The sequence below is a fragment of the Dendropsophus ebraccatus genome, chromosome 3 (genome assembly GCF_027789765.1).
Source record: "Dendropsophus ebraccatus isolate aDenEbr1 chromosome 3, aDenEbr1.pat, whole genome shotgun sequence".
Taxonomy (NCBI): Eukaryota; Metazoa; Chordata; class Amphibia; order Anura; family Hylidae; genus Dendropsophus; species Dendropsophus ebraccatus.
In genome coordinates, this window is record NC_091456.1 from 8,003,553 (window position 1) to 8,024,577 (window position 21,025).

A 21,025-nucleotide genomic window follows, 5' to 3' on the forward strand; every position below is an offset into this window, starting at 1 on the left:
TGAAAATCGGGCCGCCTTTTCAATATTTTTGACCTTGTGTAAACATAGCCTAAGGCTGCCTGGAAAACATGGATGGAGCCATAGAGACTGTATCCATATTTTCCAGGACTCCTGTAGGGCTGCATCCAAGTTCTTCAGCCACTGCACGCTCGGGGTAAAAACTCAACTAGGGCCTCCACAACTAATTGCAACAACACCACAACCACATTGAGGGACATCTATCAATCTTGCGCCTCTGGCGTATGCCAAGAAGAAGGCGCAGATTCGCCCCTTCTCCCTGGCGTATGCCTGCCGTATCCCCCATTTGCCCAATGGGCACGCAGAAGGGGCTGCGGCAAGGGGGGGGGGAGAAGGCGTGGTCTCCTCCCGCACTTGATTTAACTTAGGAGCAGGTGTAGATTTCTGTGCCCGCCATACGGCAGGTGCATGTCAGGCTGGATTCACTAACAGGCGTGCACCTCTTAGTGAATCCGGTGGGGAAATTGGGGGCAGAGCCTTATGTAAGACCAGCATACAAGTATGCCGATATTCATAAATGTCCCCCATTGGGTGTATATTTTAATATTTTATATTTTAATCCACCTATAGACTACTCGCTGACTATGGTTTCTTTCACAGCGAGCCAGTAAAGTAGAGCAAAATTTTAAACTGTTTCGGCAATCCTGGCATCAGAATGTATCATAATGCCGGGAGTTCAGCATCCCAGTCCATAACATGTCTTCTATGCCTGGACTGGAATCACTGAATGTGTGCATACCCCTTATAATGACAAAACCTTTCTACTTTTACACTTTACGTGGCCCGACTTTCACTATAATGGGGTGCAGATGGCCATCAGGCTTCAGCGACTAGCTGCTACAGCAGTGATAGCAAAGCTTTTACATGAACTACACTGGTTAACAAAAACATTTTTTCCCAGATGAAAAATAAGAGAAAAGCTCCATAAAAATGTATAGAATGTATAGGTATGGAAAGAACATTTATTATCATTACGTTCTATGAGGCATGTAGTTTCAGGATTGGAAGGATGTTCATTAGAAAGGCTTAGGCTGGGTTCACACTGCGTGTTTTGCAGTCTGTTTTTTTTTCATCTATTTTTTTGAAAAAAAAAAAAACCTGTTTCAAAAGCAGATGCATTTGTGTGCATCCATTTTACCATTGACTTCTATAATAGAAAAGGATCAAAACGCACCTTTTTTTTAGCGTACACAAAAATGTGGTTGACCACATTTTTCTGTATGCTAAAAAAGGATCCTTTTTGATCTATGTTTTGATCCTTTTTTTTAAATTTTTTTTTTTATAATGGAAGTCAATGGAAAAAAGGATGCACACAAATGCATCCCTTCTAAAATGGATAAAAAACTGAATGCAAATAACGCAGTGTGAACTCGGCCTTACACTGTTATTAAAAATTCCCCGGATGGTTCATGATATCCTGAGTCACAAGGATTTAGCAGAGTAATAAAAAAAAGACAAAAAGACAAGCAGGATGTTAAGCAAAAGTCAATGGCGTTGTTTATTCCTCTTTCTCTTCACCGTGGGTGATGATGTGCACAAGGTTTTTATAGTTTAGGTTTCCAGTCACATCAGGTGGGAAAGCTGTGAACATCTGGTCAACCTGCAAGAGATAGAAAAGAAAGAAAGTTGTTCTTCTATTGGTGTTTCTGACACCTATTATAACACTTAGTAGAAATCAAGCATTACATGGCAACTATTAAAATTAAAGGGGTAGCCTAGATTTTTTTAAATCATCACTTTAAAGGACAACTCCGGCCAAAAGTATTTTTTGATATGTTATTACTTATGGAAAGTTAGACAAATTTGTAATATACACTAATTATGGGAAATGCACATATACTGCTATTTCCCTCAATTTAGTAGATCAGGCAGACTTAAATTTTTCTAATAAACCAGTGATGTCACGAACCGAACCAGAGCAGGGCTGGGTGTAATTCCTATGAAGCGTCCAGCAGGGGCGCAGTGTATGGAGAAATTCCATAGTAAGAATAACTATCACAAGTGCCAGCAGCCCCATCCACGGCACATAGGATGGGGCTGCTGGCACTTGTGGTGCAGCTGCCCCCGTGTCAGCAGCCCCCAAGTAAACACCCCACCACTTAAAGACACCCAAACTACCCCTATCAGAAGTGCCATCAGCCCCGTCCACAGCGCTTAGGACGGGGCTGGTGGCACTTGTAGTGCGGCTGCCCCCTCTCTCTTCCCCCCCCCCTCCACTCCACAGGACAGTAGACCCCAGACCAGCCACCCACCCACCCTAAAACCCCCAAACTTCCTTTTTCAGGAGTGCCAGCAGCCACGTCCACAGCGCATAGGACGGGGCTGCTGACACTTGTAGTGCGCCCCCCCCCACAAGGACCCCCATAGCTTACCCCTGCACAGCCTCTTCCCCCGGTGCCCCCCGATCCGCACACTGAGGAAATACACATCCTGTATCTCCTGTATCTCCTCTGTGGTGGGGGTGTTTGATAGTTATTCTTACTATGGAATTTCTCCATACACTGCGCCCCTGCTGGACGCTTCATAGGAATTACACCCAGCCCTGCTCTGGTTCGGTTCATGACGTCACTGGTTTTTAGAAAAATTTAAGTCTGCCTGATCTACTAAATTGAGGGAAATAGGACTTTATGTGCATTTCCCATAATTAGTGTATATTAGAAATTTGTCTAACTTTCCATAAGTAATAACATATCGAAAAATACTTTTGGCCGGACTTCTCCTTTGAAGGGACTGTGTCACCTAAATTTTCTTTTACTGATTAGAGTCAGATACTAAAATTTCTTTTATTCTAATCTTTTTTTATTTTCTGACTGTAATTTTCCCCCCCACTATCTGTACATTGTTATGGGGGTGGCCATATTTCCTGGACTGTTATTAACAGCTTATAGTGACATGCTTTACAGCAAGCCTCATGGACATAGACGACAATAGGCAGATTCTGTCCCCTTGAGATGAATGTGAGACATTACTGAGTGTGCTCTGTGACCTTTGAAGAGGTCATTCCACAGGGAGCTGCTATTGTCGCCTCTATCTACTGGTGTCACATGATGCTGCAATGCTGTACAGATCACTTTACAGCAGCCTCCTCTTATCACCACAGACACAACAGGAAGTCTCAGCTTAGTTTTATCCCCAGTGGTGAGAGTGAGAACTGCAAGATATCAGGATTATTTTATAATATAGATAGAAAAATGTAAAGTTAGAAAAAATTTCACCAGAAATTCTTAAAAAATATATTTAACACATTCCTTTTTAATGGGGTCTTTGGGGAAAAAATATTGTTTTCAAATCAACTAGTATCAGAAAGTTATATAGATTTGTAATTTACTTCTATTTCAAAATCTCCAGTATTCTAGCAAATTCCGATAAAAAACCCTCTCCTGCTCTGGACAGTTCCTGACATGTCCATGTCAGGAACTGTCCAAAGCAGGAGGGGGATTTGCTGCTGTTCTGGACAGTTCCTGACATGGACAGAGGTTGCAGCAGAGAGCACTGTGTCAGACTGGAGAGAGTACACCACTTCCTGCAGGACATACAGCAGATGATAAGTACTGGAAGACTGGAGATTTTTAAATAGAAGTAAATTACAAATCTGTATAACTTTTTGAAACCGGTTGATTTGAAAGAAAAAGATTTTTTCCGGAGTACCCCTTTAATGTGTTTCCAGTTATAATGAATAATAGTAACTATAATCACAGAATAACTTCCTCTTTTGCAATGAACGGTAAGAGGGGGTTAATGTAAGTAAGACTCATTCTTAATATATATTCTATATTCATTCTTATAAAGGAAGAAGGTTCCAGAATGTGTGTGATCTAAGTGCAGGAGATGAGCCGGATCTCGTACCTCTTCACTGGAGAACCTCTCAGCCTGAGTCATCAGCATTTCTCTGATGCTAAAAATAAACCATAAAAAGATGAGTGATCAGACAGCGGAGGACGGCGGAATCGCAGAACCTCCGCAATAAGCACTACTTACTAATCGGATTTCAGGAGGCCGCTGCCTTCAGGGTCAAACACCTTGAAAGCATTAAGAATCGTTTCCTCGGGATCGGCTCCTGCAAGTTTGATCACATATAAAATCATTAATAGCTATATGTCACTGAAACTAAAAATCAGCTACCCTCCCACCATTATAAGAAGGAGCCATGGTATCTGGGCTTACAAAACTATGGGCCGCTTTCCTCCCTTTCCTCAGATTGGATGTGTGTCTGCCGCTCAGGGCCACTGAAGTCGATAGAGCTGAGATGTAATACCACACACAACCTGAGGACAGGGGGGCAGTGTTTTTGAAAGAAAGTAGCTGTGTATTTTCTAATCCCAGATAACTCCTTTGGCCCCTTTGCCTCTGCCGCCTATTCTGGTCTTAAAGGGAACCAATTGGGCTGATATGGTCCCCTGCATCACCGTATAAAGCTGCAGTGCAGATGCGGGCAGGTAGTTACTGTTACTGGCCTCTCTGCCTGTCAGTCATCCCTGTCGAGCGCTGACCTGCCAACAGGGATGGGTGGGGTATCATTGTTTTCATTATTGTAAGCAGAAATTAGATTGCAAACACTGGTCAATGCTATGTCATTGCATAGTGTTATCTGTGATCTTCTCATAGAGTCTTTCTGAGGCAAACTTTATGAGAAGATCACTGCACGTAAGTATTTTACTTACAGAACTCGGGGAGAATGAACGTGGACCCCCACAATTACACTGTGGGGGTCACAATTAGAAAGTGACAGGAGACGCTTCTTTCACTGACAATTTAAGGGGTTAATGAAGTGCGGCAGCGCCATAACTACTCCCCATGATTAACAGTGAGGGCCCTATTACACAGACAGATTTATCTGACAGATTTGTACAGCCAAAGCCAGCAGTGGATTTAAAAGAGGAGAAATCTCAGTCTTTCCTTTATGACCTGTTCTCTGTTAGTCTATAGTCTGTTCCTGGCTTTGGCTTCAATAATCTGTCAGATAATCTGCTGGTGTAATAGAGCCCTGAAGCTCTGGCTGCTGATAGCAGCTGGTCCTCACCCCCTTTGCAGCGCACTCAGCTCCGGGAACTCCTGGACAAAATTACCCACTCAGCAAAGCAGTGTTTATTCGTTCATCAGCCGATCACTGGCCGTATTACACGGGACGTTGCTGGCCTTTCAGCTGATAATCACCCGGGGTAGTAAGGCCCTGAGGCCGTGGTCACACATGTAGTAACACAATGAGGGTGCATCATTTAATTGCAGTAATTGATCATTTAATTGAGGTCCAGACACAATGGAGCTCTGTGTGTGAACATACCCTTAGTGCTTCTTTCATTACTCTCATTTCTTTCTCTTTTTCAAATTTTTTTTTTTCTATTCTATGTTTGTAGTGAACAAATCAGGGCCTGCCATAATTCCGTAGTGTGAACGGGCCTGTATACAGTAATAAACTTGTTCATACATCAAAGCTCATCATTTGAAAACATGTCGGCTCATCTCTGAGGGCTCCAAGAAAGTAACAATGAATCTTTTCCACTTTAGGGTGGGTTTATACGTACTGGATCCACAGTGGATTTCTCTCCCGTCGGTCCCGCTCAGCCAATCCGTGCACGGGCAGCACTGATTGGCTGAAGGGGATTGCCGGAAGCCTTACATGCAGCCGTGGCACCAAGCAGGTAATGTATGCTGCGGGGGGGTTAAAGGGGCCGGTTTACATATCTGTAGTGGAATGAAAATTCTGCTGCGGGTATGTAACCCCATTGAACTTCACACTACATGGATTCGCAGTGGATTTAGATGCAAACTTGCATCATGAAATCCGCTGCAAATCCGGTACCTGTGAAGCCACTTTAAACTTTTTTTCCCAATGCGTATAAGCCATGGCATATTACTAGAACTGGCCATCACTTACTGATAGACAGAGATGCAATATGTAGGACATCCAGGGCCGCCGATAGGGCAGTACAAGTGGTACTGCCGTATGGGGCCCGGACCCTAAGAGACCCGGGGGGGGGCCCGGCGGGCCCGCCGGCCGCCGCCCCCCGACCGCTACGCTAGGGGGGCCCGCACGGTCCCCCTTGCCACTTGTTTTTGAGCATCCCGAGAAGCTGCGGCCACGCAGCTTCTCGGGATGCACTGATCGCTTTAATGTTCCGCCCGCACAGCGGGCGGAACATTAAAGCGATCAGAATACAGGAGAAGGACCTGTCAGCGTCCTCCTCCTGTATTCTCTCCCATAGGCTGCCGGCACTTCATACCAGCAGCCTATGGGAGGCCGGGCCGTGATCATGTGCCCCTCCGGCAGGCGTGATGATGTGACGTCATCACGTCTGCCGGAAGTCCCGTCCCTGCGGCTCGCAAGATGGAGCCCGAAGAGGAGGAGGAAGAGCTGCTGCCTGCACAGCGCGGATTAGGTGAGTAGGATGTTTGTTTTTTTTAGGGGCACCTCTGGGGGCATTATTAGTATATGGGGGCACCTCTGGGGGCATTATTAGTGTATGGGGGCACCTCTGGGGGCATTATTAGTATATGGGGGCACCTCTGGGGGCATTATTAGTATATGGGGGCACCTCTGGGGGCATTATTAGTATATGGGGGCACCTCTGGGGGCATTATTAGTGTATGGGGGGCACCTCTGGGGGCATTATTAGCTCATGGGGGCACCTCTGGGGCATTATTAGTATATGGGGGCACCTCTGGGGGCATTATTAGTATATGGGGGCACCTCTGGGGCATTATTAGTGTATGGGGGCACCTCTGGGGCATTATTAGTGTATGGGGGCACCTCTGGGGGCATTATTAGTGTATGGGGGCACCTCTGGGGGCATTATTAGTGTATGGGGGCACCTCTGGGGGCATTATTATAACATGGGGGCACCTCTGGGGGCATTATTAGTGTATGGGGGCACCTCTGGGGGCATTATTAGCTCATGGGGGCACCTCTGGGGGCATTATTAGTGTATGGGGGCACCTCTGGGGGCATTATTGGTGTATGGGGGCACCTCTGGGGGCATTATTGGTGTATGGGGGCACCTCTGGGGGCATTATTGGTGTATGGGGGCACCTCTGGGGGCATTATTGGTGTATGGGGGCACCTCTGGGGGCATTATTGGTGTATGGGGGCACCTCTGGGGGCATTATTAGTGTATGGGGGCACCTCTGGGGGCATTATTAGTGTATGGGGGCACCTCTGGGGGCATTATTAGTGTATGGGGGCACCTCTGGGGGCATTATTAGTGTATGGGGGCATTATTAGTGTATGGGGGCACCTCTGGGGGCATTATTAGTGTATGGGGGCACCTCTGGGGGCATTATTAGTGTATGGGGGCACCTCTGGGGGCATTATTAGTGTATGGGCGCACCTCTGGGGGCATTATTAGTATATGTGGGGCACCTCTGGGGGCATTATTAGTATATGGGGGGCACCTCTGGGGGCATTATTAGTTCATGGGGGCACCTCTGGGGGCATTATTAGTTCATGGGGGCACCTCTGGGGGCATTATTAGTTCATGGGGGCACCTCTGGGGGCATTATTAGTATATGGGGGCACCTCTGGGGGCATTATTAGTATATGGGGGCACCTCTGGGGGCATTATTAGTATATGGGGGCACCTCTGGGGGCATTATTAGTATATGGGGGCACCTCTGGGGGCATTATTAGTATATGGGGGCACCTCTGGGGGCATTATTAGCTCATGGGGGCACCTCTGGGGGCATTATTAGCTCATGGGGGCACCTCTGGGGGCATTATTAGTATATGGGGGCACCTCTGGGGGCATTATTAGTTCATGGGGGCACCTCTGGGGGCATTATTAGTTCATGGGGGCACCTCTGGGGGCATTATTAGTGCATGGGGGTACCTCTGGGGGCATTATTAGTTCATGGGGGCCACCTCTAGAGGCATTATTAGCTCATGGGGGCACAGCAGGGGATCCTACATACAGGGGGCACAGCAGGGGATCCTACATACAGGGGGCATCCCACATTCCTACTCGCTTTACTGCACATAACACCAAACAGCGCAGTTACTATGGGAGCCTACAGGGGGGAGAAAGGAAAGGAAGTTGCTAGAAATGTGCGGAGCCTAAATTGTTTGTCTCGCAGGTTCTGAGGAGATTAAACCTATCTGGAAGGACTCATCATGGAGGTCTGGGCCGGATGGAGAGGAAAAGGGAAAGTGACGCCTCAGATCAAAGAAGACGTCACCTGTGAGTCACTGTATGACACTTTTCTTATTTTGTAGAACATCATTTAGTAGGGGCGTCCCGAGGTAACAGCTACTACATTATCTGTACTCAGAGATATCACTGTGTTATCTGTTGTGTTACATAGGACTGCAGGTGACTACTACATTATCTGTACTCAGAGATATCACTGTGTTATCTGTGCTGTTACATAGGACTGCAGGTGACATCTACATTATCTGTACTCAGAGATATCACTGTGTTATCTGTGCTGTTACATAGGACTGCAGGTGACTACTACATTATCTGTACTCAGAGATATCACTGTGTTATCTGTGGTGTTACATAGGACTGCAGGTGACAGCTACTACATTATCTGTACTCAGAGATATCACTGTGTTATCTGTAGTGTTACATAGGACTGCAGGTGACAGCTACTACATTATCTGTACTCAGAGATATCACTGTGTTATCTGTGGTGTTACATAGGACTGCAGGTGACTACTACATTATCTGTACTCAGAGATATCACTGTGTTATCTGTGGTGTTACATAGGACTGCAGGTGACATCTACATTATCTGTACTCAGAGGGATATCACTGTGTTATCTGTGGTGTTACATAGGACTGCAGGTGACTACTACATTATCTGTACTCAGAGATATCACTGTGTTATCTGTGGTGTTACATAGGACTGCAGGTGACATCTACATTATCTGTACTCAGAGATATCACTGTGTTATCTGTGCTGTTACATAGGACTGCAGGTGACATCTACTACATGATCTATACTCAGAGATATCACTGTGTTATCTGTGCTGTTACATAGGACTGCAGGTGAAATCTACTACATTATCTGTACTCAGAGATACCACTGTGTTATGTGGTGTTACATAGGACTGCAGGTGATATCAGGTGATTTCTCCAGGTTGCAGAAGTTCAAACTTCATCGTGCCCTGGTGTGCTGGTGTCTGTATGTCTGTATACATGTGTGCTGGTGTCTGTATGTCTGTATACATGTGTGCTGGTGTCTGTATACATGTGTGCTGGTGTCTGTATGTCTGTATACATGTGTGCTGGTGTCTGTATACATGTGTGCTGGTGTCTGTGTGTGAGATCAATTCTAGAGAACTGGCTCATATATCCCATTTTCCCCAGTGGGTTAAAATGTAACCTCTGTTATACAGTTATAGAATTGTAGAACCTAAATGTGAACAAGGTGCAATTCAAATAGACACTTACTTGTATAGCTGCCTCTTGTGCTCTGTATGCAGTGCATTATATTCACCCCTGCAACGTACAATTTATAGCGTGTCTACAAGCCCAGCGGAGCTCATTATGATGGAGACTAAAACTTATACAAGAGTGGGGTTGGGGTTCCCCTGTATTCAGAATGCTGTTGAGTGCTCGGCAATGCCCCGTCTGGGATTATTGAATTTCGAGGGTCTATGCAGAGCAGGATAAAGACACCTCTGCTGCACAAACAGGATCTCCTAGAAAGCGTTCTCACCGCCATGTATTCGCTATCACTGGCTTGGGTGAGCTAAACTAGTCTGCCTGGGGGGGGGGTGATTTGTATATGCTCACTAACATGGAACAGCCTCATTATATTAGCCGTATCAACATGTTCTATGTTAGTGAGCATACCGGGGGGGGGGGGGGATATTGGTGAACATATACAAATCAAACAGCCCCCCAGACCCTCGAAATTCAATAACCCCAAACGGGGCATTGCCTAGTACTCAACAGCATTCTGAATACAGGGGAACCCCTACCCCACTCTTGTATAAGTTTTAGTCTCCGTCATAATGAGCCCTGCTGGGCTTGTAGACACGCTATAAATTGTACGTTGCAGGGGTGAATATAATGCACTGCATACAGAGCACAAGAGGCAGCTATACAAGTAAGTGTCTGTTTGAATTGCACCTTGTTCACATTTAGTTTCTACAATTTTAAGTTAAACTGTATAACAGAGGTTACATTTTAAGCCACTGGGGAAAATGGAGTATATGAGCCAGTTCTCTAGAATTGATCTGAACCAAATTATACCTCCCAGCAAGGCGTGGGGCGAACACACAATTTTTTTTTTTTTTTATTAATGTGGGGGGCCCAGACACTTTGGTTGTATGGGGCCCCGAAATTCCTGATGGCGGCCCTGAGGACATCTGTCTGGCTTATTCCCACTTTCCGTGAGACCCGTATGGCTGCTTAATTAAGGTGCCGCGAAGATTCAAACAGTTTCCCTGCTCCCGGCATCATACTGATACATCACGCCGAGCGGGGAAAGACTCCACTACAGGACACTACATGTCAGTTGTATTTGAGACTCCAGAGAAGCATGATGGTGTTAGGTGATGATGGATTGTAGGTGCACATTACTGTTTTTATTGCTGTGGTGTAATAATTCTTTGCTAGATCTCAATCTCCAAGATGGACGGAGGAAGGAGTTGGCTTTTGGCGTTATGGCCAAATTGTTGGGAGATGGGCCTAAACCTATAAATGTCTGACTATATGCTAGTGTTCTGGTATCCTGGCATTGACTCATGAGTCTTGGTAGAATTTATATGATACAAACCTTTCAACTTTTCTCCAAACATTGTTAAGAACACGGTAAAATTGATTGGTCCCGGAGCTTCTTTTAACATTTCTTCCAGTTCTTCATTTTTCACATTCAGACGACCTTGAAGACATAGAATAATGTATGTAATATCATATTATATAACAGATAATATCTATCTATCTATCTATCTATCTATCTCCTATCTATCTATCTACTATCTATCTATCTATCTTCTATCTATCTATCTATCTCATATCTATCTATCTCATATCTATCTATCATCTATCTATCTCATATCTGTAATATAATATAACCAAGATGGTGGTAAGCATTACCTGCAAGGGCGGCAAGATGGCATCCCTCATATTTAATGGTTTCTGCGTTAAACAGCCTATGTATAAATTATCTATAAATGGCTTAAGGGATACTCCAGCAAAAAAAATCTTTCAAAACAACAAGTGCCAGAAAATTATATAGATTTGGAAATTACTTCTATTTAAAAATCTTCAGTCTTCCAGTACTTATCAGCTGCTGTATGTCCTACAGAAAGTGGTGTATTCTCTCCAGTCTGACACAGTGCTCTCTGCTGCCACCTCTGTCCATGTCAGGAACTGTCCAGAGCAGCAGAAAATCCCCATAGAAAACCTCTCCTGCTCTGGACAGTTCCTGACATGGACAGAGGTGGCAGCAGAGAGCACTGTCACACTGGAGAGAAAACACCACTTTTTGCAGGACACACAGCAGCTGATAAGTATTGGAAGGCTGGAGATTTTTAAATAGAACTAAATTGCCAGTTGATTTGAAAGAAATAAAAAGTACCCCTTTAAATGAATGTTACTCCCACAGGTGACAAATACTTGTGTGTTTGGCTATTTTTATCGAATAGTAAAACTAATAACAGCTGTACGGTCTCCAATGACAATCGAAACTTGTGGATCCTACACAATTATGTGGCTAGTGTTACAGCGTCATGTGCGGACATGGCAGGGCGGTATGCGCGACATTTATGTCCTGAATATCCAGGAGGTAATAATGCGCTATATATATATATATATATATATATATATATATATATATATATCCGGCAGCATGGTCTCAGATGTTGTATTAGCAGGACTGTGTTGTCGTCCTTTGAAGTTATTTCAGATGCCTCATTGTTCAGAAGGAGCTTTTAACAAACAACCAACATCGCACTTCATGGGATAATAAATCCCATGCGTCACGCATGAGGAAGGAGGAGTCCCGTCCTCCGGAACGTCCGGCAGGAGGCCATAGTGTTTGACATGTGTTCATGGAACTACTCAGACTGTGAGCTATTATTGCGATATACCTTGCAAGATGAAAATAAAAAGCAATGCAAAGTGTATACTGTGAGTATGCGTCTTTCTAGCCACAGAAGGACAGTATATCCGGATGGAATTGCTGCAAGAATAAGGTAATATCGCTGGGTAGATTAGACTACCTATTATACCACACATTTTTTCTGGTTATGGATTGTTCAGAAGGAGAACATAATAGTGGGGGAGATTAATCAAACATGGTGTAAAGTGAAACAGGCCCAGTCGCCCCCGGCAACCAATCAGATTTCACCTTTCGTTCCTCACAGACTCTTTGGAAAATAAAAGGTGGAATCTGATTGGTTGCTAGGGGTGACTGAGCCAGTCTCACTTTACACCATGTTTGATAAATCTCCCCCAATACATACTTATACACATATACATATACACAATCCATACACATATACACATACACATATACACAATACATACACATATACACTACACATACACATACACATATACACAATCCATACACATACACATATGCACAATCCACACACAATCCATACACATACACATATACACAATCCATACACATATACACATATACACATATACACATATACACATATACACAATCAATACACATATACACACATACACATATACACAATCAATACACATACACATATACACAATCTGGACTCTTATTACCTAATGCTGCGAAGGTGTCTCGGAGATCTTCTTTATCAATGAACCCGTCTCGATTCTGGTCCATGATGGTAAATGCCTGAATGCGGAAGAATAAAAGAGAAGCCATTTATACTGTAAGGATCTGTTCATCATCTTTGGTTGGGCTCACACTGCGTTTTTGCAGACATATTCGTTTTATTGGAGGTGGAGGGGGGGGGGGACACGGACGCAAAAATGGATGGAACTGTGTGCAATCCTTTTGGATCTGTTTTTCTATTAAGGGGGTTATCAAGTGCTACAAAAACATGGCCGCTATTGCCCCACTCTTGTCTCCAGCTTAGGCGGGGTTTTGAAACTCAGTTCCATTGAAGTAAATGAAGCTTAATTGCAAACTGCACCTGAACTGGAGACAAAAGGGCGAAAAGTGGCCATGTTCTTGTAGCGCAGGATAACCCCTTTAACTTCCATTATAAAAAAAAAAGGGTGCTTTTTTTCTTGTTTTTTTTTTTTGTGTATGTTAAAGCTATGTTCACAAAACGTATGGACAACGGACGTTGTTGCATTACAATTGCGTTTAAATTAATGCGCCACGGCGGGAATAATTGACATGGCAATGGTTTCAACAGCCATCTTTTGTGAACAACGGTCGTTGTTTGCATTGACTTTAAAGCAACATATTTCACAATGAAAAGAACGGCTATTGTTTCCATAAGGAATACATTGTGTGAACATAACCTAAAAGTAAACATTTTAAAATGAATACGTTAAACGGACTGCAAAAAACTTTATCAAACATGGTGTAAAGTTAAACTGGCTCAGTTGCCCCTAGCAACCAATCAGATTCCACCTTTCATTTATCAAAGAGTCTGTGAGGAATGAAAGGTGGAATCTGATTGGTCGCTAGGGGCAACTGAGCCAGTTTCACTTTACACCATGTTTGATAAATCTCCCCCTGTGTGTACCCAGCCTCTTGGTAAGTCCGGCTAGTGCAAAGGGGCAGAACTTTGCACTTTATTTAAGACGTACACCAGTCTTGATCAATGTCCCCCTATGTTTAGTGCAAATGTTCTTTTTTAACTGGATCCAAAATGTCGCACCAGCAAGTCATGTAAAGAAGTGAGATCCCACATCATGGCGTACCGGTACGCCGCAATGCTCAGGAGCGGAGGGTGAGGACCAGTTACTATCTACACTAATGTGATAGTAAAAAAAACTAGAGATCCTGGCGCAAAGCCAGCCCTTTAGGTGGAAACATAAAGCGCTACGGCTCTTAGAGGGAGAGGAGGAAAAAAATTGAGCTCAAAAGTGAAAAATGGCCGATCCTTAGGGCGAAAATAGGCGGCAAAGGGTTTACATGGAATAGAGTGAAGTCTGCACAATTCCACCCAAAAACCCCCAATGGATACCACCCAAACAGAGTAATGGGGGTCTATGGATCTGTTACTGCATACACTGGGACCTGTCCCGCCATTTATTATTCCCCCACTTATACCCGCATCATTTACCTCTTTAAATTCCTGAATCTGGGTTTGTTCAAACATGGAGAATACATTGGAGTTGGCACCTTCCGCCCTCTTCTTTGCTTTCTTGGGAGACTTGAGAAAGTTTAGATGCATTTTAATGTAATGTAACATTCGAAGGTCGCATTCAATAGTCGCATACAGTCACATATAGTGGCATTTAATAGTCGCATATAGTGGCATTCAATAGTCGCATACAGTCAAATATAGTGGCATTCAATAGTCGCATCTTTCCAACAGTTTAGAATATTTCCAGCAAAAAAAAACGTCATTTTACAAAGTCGGCGACGTACACATATACAGTTTCAGGCTATGTTCACCCAACGTGAGAGACCGGCTGTTCCGTGACCCTGGCCGGGTCACGGAACGGCCGGTCTCTGCACGGATCATCCCGCAGTACTGCAGTACCGGCCGGATGATCTTTTGGCCGCATGGATCCCGGCCGGAGCGTATACGATGTGTATATGCTCCGGCCGGGATCCCAAAGCAGATAAGGCTATGTTCACAGCCGATGGCAACAATGGCCGTACTTATGCGTAGTGTGAACATAGCCTCATATAATATATATCATATAATATATATCTGACCATAAACTCCTGGATTGTTTCTTACAACTTTACAGGCAGCATGAAAGAGCAGCAGCAGCCTGGACTATACAGGGGTGCCACAACATCCAATAATAATTGGTTCTTGGACGACCATTGTATGTTGAGTCCATAATTCGAGGGGGATCTCCACCGTCCAACAAGCCACAATCAGAAAATAACAGGACTTGCGAAATTTCAATATACCCCGTCCCCCATTCTTATTTGTCATCTAAAATCTGAACAATTAAAAATTAAACATAGTTACCACTCCAGGAAGCGTCTATACTATAAATTATTATTATTATTATTATTATTATTATTATTATTATATACAGTGGTTCCTCGGTTCTCAAACTTAATTGGTTCCGGAAGGCAGTTTGAGAAGCGGAAATAATATAATTGTGTTTCATTGGTTCCAGCACCCACCAATAATTACCTACAGTCCCCATATATTATATTGTATAGTGTCCAATATAATCCCTACAGGACATTACAGAGCGGCCCTATATATACTGTACAGCACATTGCAGAGGGGCCCTATATATACTGTACAGGACATTACAGAGCGGCCCTATATACTGTACAGGACATTACAGAGCGGCCCTATATATACTGTACAGGACATTACAGAGCAGCACTATATACTGTACAAGACATTACAGAGCAGCACTATATACTGTACAGCACATTACAGAGGGGCCCTATATATACTGTACAGGACATTACAGAGCAGCACTATATACTGTACAGGACATTACAGAGCGGCCCTATATACTGTACAGGACATTACAGAGCGGCCCTATATATACTGTACAGGACATTACAGAGCGGCCCTATATACTGTACAGTACATTACAGAGCAGCCCTATATACTGTACAGGACATTACAGAGCAGCGCTATATACTGTACAGGACATTACAGAGCAGCGCTATATACTGTACAGTACATTACAGAGCAGCCCTATATACTGTACAGGACATTACAGAGCAGCACTATATACTGTACAGTACATTACAGAGCGGCCCTATATATACTGTACAGGACATTACAGAGCGGCTCTATATACTGTACAAGACATTACAGAGCAGCACTATATACTGTACAGTACATTACAGAGCAGCACTATATATACTGTACAGGACATTACAGAGCGGCCCTATATACTGTACAGGACATTACAGAGCAGCGCTATATACTGTACAGTACATTACAGAGCAGCCCTATATACTGTACAGGACATTACAGAGCGGCCCTATATACTGTACAGGACATTACAGAGGGGCCCTATATATACTGTACAGTACATTACAGAACGGCCCTATATACTGTACAGGACATTACAGAGCGGCCCTATATACTGTACAGGACATTACAGAGCAGCACTATATATAATGTACAGGACATTACAGCAGCACTATATACTGTACAGTACATTACAGAGCGGCACTATATACAGTACATTATAAACGTTACTATGAATAAACATTCATAGTAACGATCGTAACTAACAATTATCGTTCTGTGTAATATGGTGAACGATTTCAGGTTAACGATAAACAATCTCGTTTGCGATCGTTGATCGTTAGGGCCCTGTTCCACGGGACGACTATCGTTCAGATTATAGTTAAATTGTTCGAATCTAAACGATAATCGTTCGGTTGAATAGCAGTTAAGAATTAACGACCGAACGAGAAATCGTTGATTGCTTAATAAGACCTGGACCTATTTTTATCGTTGCTCGTTCGCAAATTGTTCGTATTGAATAAGACGTTCGGTCATTCACAGTAGATACGAACGCATTAGCGAAGAAAAAATGATCGCAAATACGATCATAAGTAACGATTATCGTTCCATGTAAATGAGTGAACGATTTTAGGTCTTTCACAATAGTGGTCGTTTGAGATCGTTTATCGTTAACGATTATGTGAACGATAATTGTCCCGTGGAATAGGGCCCTTAGTCGTTAATCGTTAAAAATCGTTCAGTGTAATAGGACCCTAAGGATAACCTGTCATTTTTTCTGCTCCATAAATGGCATAAAAAAATAAAACCCAACAAGTACAGAAGAGCTACATTCAACACCATGAATAATTATAATGGGGCCATTATAAATCTACCTAGTCTGGCATAAAACAAACCATCACACACCTTTGTTTTCTTAAAGGGGTTGTTCACAAAATAATTCTTTCAAATTAACTGGTCCCAGAAAGTGCCAGAGATTTGTAATTTACTTCTATTAAAAAAAAAAAAAATCTCCAGTCTTCCAGTACTTATCAGCTGCTGTATGTCCTGCGGGAAGTGGTGTATTCTCTCCAGTCTGACACAGTGCTCTCTGCTGCCACCTCTGTCCATGTCAGAAACTGTCCAGAGCAGCAGCAAATCCCCATAGAAAACCTCTCCTGCTCTCCAGACTGGAAAGAATACTCCACTTTCTGCATGACATCCAGCAACTGATAAGTACTGAAAGAATTGAGATTTCTTAATAGAAATAAATAACAAATCTCTGGCACTTTTTGGCACTGGGTGATGTATGCGCCGGCAGTGTGTGAGTTAAGGGGGCAGGTGATTTACATACTCGCAGCGATCTGAAAAATCCACTACAATTATGTATTCACAAGGAACTGACAGGACCTTGGATTGCAACGGATCCCGCTGAAACACTTGTGATCCATTGTGTATGAAGATTTATCATGCACAATTTTTTTTTTGTGCAAAAAAAGTGCACAGCTTTACTCCCGTCGGACACTGGTGGGAACATTGCCTTATACATAAATATGTGTACTACAGCTATGTGTTCACCAGCCAGACCACTGCTTTTAGAGTGGTGGTCGGGAACTTAAGACAATGAGTTGTTAAAAAGCGTATAAAATAGCAGCATGCCAGAAAATGGAGGCAAGTTTGCTAAATGAAAGTGTTTGCATAAATGTTTAACTTTACGACCCTGACAAGTTTATATTAGTTGAGATGGGATCAAACATGGAGTAAAGTGAAACAGGTTCAGTCGCCCCCGGCATCCAATCAGATTCCACCTTTCATTCCTCACAGACTCTTTGGAAAATGAAAGGTGGAATCTGATTGGTTGCTAGGGGCGACTGAGCCAGTTTCACTTTACACCATGTCTGATAATTCTCCCCCTTTAAGTTTCTCAAGCATATTGTAATGTGAGTCAAAAAAATTTCTGTTGCACAAAAAAGTTTTTTGACAAAAAAGAGTTTATGACACTGATGGGTTATTCCAGCCCCAGAGAAAAAAAAAGTGACTCAGGGTCATATAAAATAAGGAACAATACTCTCCCTGTCCTGAGTCCCTGCATGAAACAAAAATATAAAAAAATATATATATATAAAAAACAAAGGATAAAACAAATATCTCAGCCCGGAATCTGTATACATGCATACTAAAGGGTTTGTTACAATAACTAAATATTTATATAAAACTGACAAAACGTGCAGTGAATACAATGACTGAGTACATATCTGTGTGCGGAGCCGAATTGTAACAAAATGGGAAACATAGCAACACTGTCCAATCCCTCAGCTGTCATCTACCATCGCTGTCAGTGAGTGAGGTGACGGGCACGGCTGCCAGGGTTATAATACCAGTGTCAGTTATATGCCACTCACACTACAAATTGGCCGTCAGTGCAACAATGTTTCATTTTTGCTCATTGTCAGATTAAAATAAACTGATAGTTGGAAGAAACTGTGTATGTGCTCAATCACTCGGGACCAATCATCTGTTTGTAAATGTAAATTGTTTACTTCAGACAATGTCTTTTTGTTACGTGAGATTTCATATATAAAGTTAATGGGGTAGTTTACCAAAGAAAGTTTTCTTTTAAATCAACTGGTGCCAGAAAGTGCTATTAAAAAATCTCAAATCTTCCAGTACTTATCAACTGCTGTATGTCCTGCAAGAAGTGGTGTATTCATTCCAGTCTGAAGAGCGGGAGAGGTTTTCTATGGGGATTTGCTGCTGCTCTGGACAGTTCCTGACATGGACAGAGGTGGCAGCAGAGAGCACTGTGTCAGACTGGAGAAAATACACCACTTCCTGCAGGACATACAGCTGCTGATAAGTACTGGAAGACTGGAGACATTTAAATAGTACCGCTTTAAGACCTGATTGCTATGATCCATCAATATGATTTGTATTTTCAAAAATTATACATGTTATATATACTTCAATATTTGATAAAACATATGATTAGAAGGTAAGTATTAAATGCTACAAATACAGACATTGTACAGGATAACAATGGACAGGTAAGTATAGACATTGTACGGGATACAATGGACAGATAAGTATATATAGACATTGAATGGAACAACAATAGACAGGTAAGTATAGACATTGTATGGGAGAACAATGGACACGTAAGTATAGCACAATACTTGCAACCAACCAACTGAACTAGTTCAGACATATCCACATTGTACGGGATAACAATGGACAGATAAGTATAAATAGACATTGTATGGGAGAACAATGGACAGGTAAGTATAGACATTGTTTGGGATAACAATGGACAGGTAAGTATAGACATTGTAAGGGATAACAATGGACAGGTAAGTATAGACATGGTAAGGGATAACAATGGACAGGTAAGTATAGACATTGTATGGGATAACAATGGACAGGTAAGTATAGACATTGTACAGGATAACAATGGACAGGTAAGTATAGACATTGTACGGGAAAACAATGGACAGGTAAGTATAGACATAGTACGGGAAAACAATGGACAGGTAAGTATAGACATTGAATGGGACAACAATGTACAGGTAAGCATAGACATTGTACGGGATAACAATGGACAGGTAAGTTTAGACATTGTATGGGACAACAATGGACAGGTAAGTATAGACATTGTATAGGATAACAATGGACAGGTAAGTATAGACATTGTACGGGAAAACAATCAACAGGTAAGTATAGACATTGTACGGGATAACAATAGACAGGTAAGTATAGACATTGTACAGGATAACAATAGACAGGTAAGTACAGCACAATACTTGCGACCAATCAGCTGAACTAGTTCTGAAATATTCTAATGTTTACTAATGCTCTTCACTAAATGCTCATATATATTGATGCTGATTCTTCAGGTTACTCACCATTGTCCAGCTGTTACCTGTGGTATTACTGTCAGTGAGAGTCCTAGTCCTGGTGGGAGTCCACTGTCCGCTCACACAATAAATATGCCCCCCTACTAGTTATAAATAAACTCATGACCACTTTTGGCAGTGGAGGGTCGCCCCATCCTTCCTGTTGTCTCCAGTCCTGACACATTGTTGTGCACTCAGATGATATGTGAGACAAAGAAGATCTGAAGGTTACCGAAACCCAATGCTTCTCTCGCTCCATCCCATATGCAATCTTATTTAAAGCAACAATGCCGCGGCAGATGGCTGAGAACTCCTGACAATTGCTGCTGATGTCCTATTGTTGGCAGAGGACCAGCACTTCCAGCTTCACCTATTGTTCCTCACTTACTTTTATTCTGGATTTATAGTGGTACAACATGGAATATAAAGGGGGTATGGATGAGAAGGAAGGGAGTGACGGGGATCAGCGTATCAGTAGAGTCCTACATATGGATTGGTCCAATGGGGACTGATTGATGACACATAAAAGAGAACAACAGCATTTCTCATACACAGCACAAAAAAGCTACTGAAAGTGACCCCCACCCTAAACTATCACAAACATATTACCTAACCCTTTAAGGACAGAGCCCAAAATGACCTTAAAGAGGTACTCCGGGCTATGTGTATTTTCAGTGTACGGCCGGGGAGGGGGTGGATATAGAAGTCACCGGTCACTTACTTCCCCGGTTCCAGTGCTGGGTCAAGGAACCGGGAAGGTAAGTGACTGGTGGCTTCTATATCCACCCCCTCCCTGGCTGTACACTGAAAATAACCCCATCCCGGAGTACCTCTTTAAAGGGGTACTCCAGCGGGGGGCACTTTTGTGCTGGGACCTGGAACTTTTGTGCAGCGGCGGGTCCCGCATCCCGGCGCTCCGGTCCTCGGTTCCCGGCTGCTGACGTGGGCCCGAGACGTGACGTCTCAGGTCCGCTCAGCCAGTCAGTGAAGGAGGCGGGATCTGAGCGGACTTGAAATGGATCCCGCCTCCTTCACTGACTGGCTGAGCCGAACTGAGACGCTGGAACTGGGGAGGTGAGTGGACGTCTTTTCCCTCAGCCACCTTGTC

At 43.3% G+C, this 21,025-nt stretch overlaps 1 protein-coding gene across 2 annotated transcripts; it reads right to left on the reverse strand.

Moving 5' to 3' along the window:
• Positions 1-1,492: 1,492 nt before the first annotated feature.
• Positions 1,493-20,006, reverse strand: MYL2 (myosin light chain 2). 2 transcript variants are annotated; one of them, XM_069963979.1, is made up of 7 exons: positions 19,927-20,006; positions 14,204-14,293; positions 12,720-12,795; positions 10,741-10,845; positions 3,997-4,075; positions 3,865-3,913; positions 1,493-1,618 (listed from the first exon to the last, which is right to left on the reverse strand). In XM_069963979.1, the coding sequence occupies exons 1-7, from the start codon at positions 19,927-19,929 to the stop codon at positions 1,517-1,519; spliced, it is 504 nt and encodes a 167-aa protein (XP_069820080.1). In that variant the 5' UTR covers positions 19,930-20,006; the 3' UTR covers positions 1,493-1,516. The 2 variants fall into 2 exon arrangements, with proteins under 2 accessions (XP_069820080.1, XP_069820081.1); XM_069963980.1 differs by lacking the exons at positions 12,720-12,795; positions 14,204-14,293; positions 19,927-20,006 and adding an exon at positions 12,056-12,282.
• Positions 20,007-21,025: the final 1,019 nt, after the last annotated feature.

Excerpts from the sequence above, each read along its gene's own strand:
- MYL2 (XM_069963979.1), bottom strand. Across the intron at positions 10,846-12,719 it reads AGACACCTTCGCAGCATTAG|GTCGTCTGAATGTGAAAAAT; the intron begins GTAATAAGAGTC and ends TATGTCTTCAAG. Across the intron at positions 4,076-10,740 it reads GTTTGGAGAAAAGTTGAAAG|GAGCCGATCCCGAGGAAACG; the intron begins GTTTGTATCATA and ends TCAAACTTGCAG.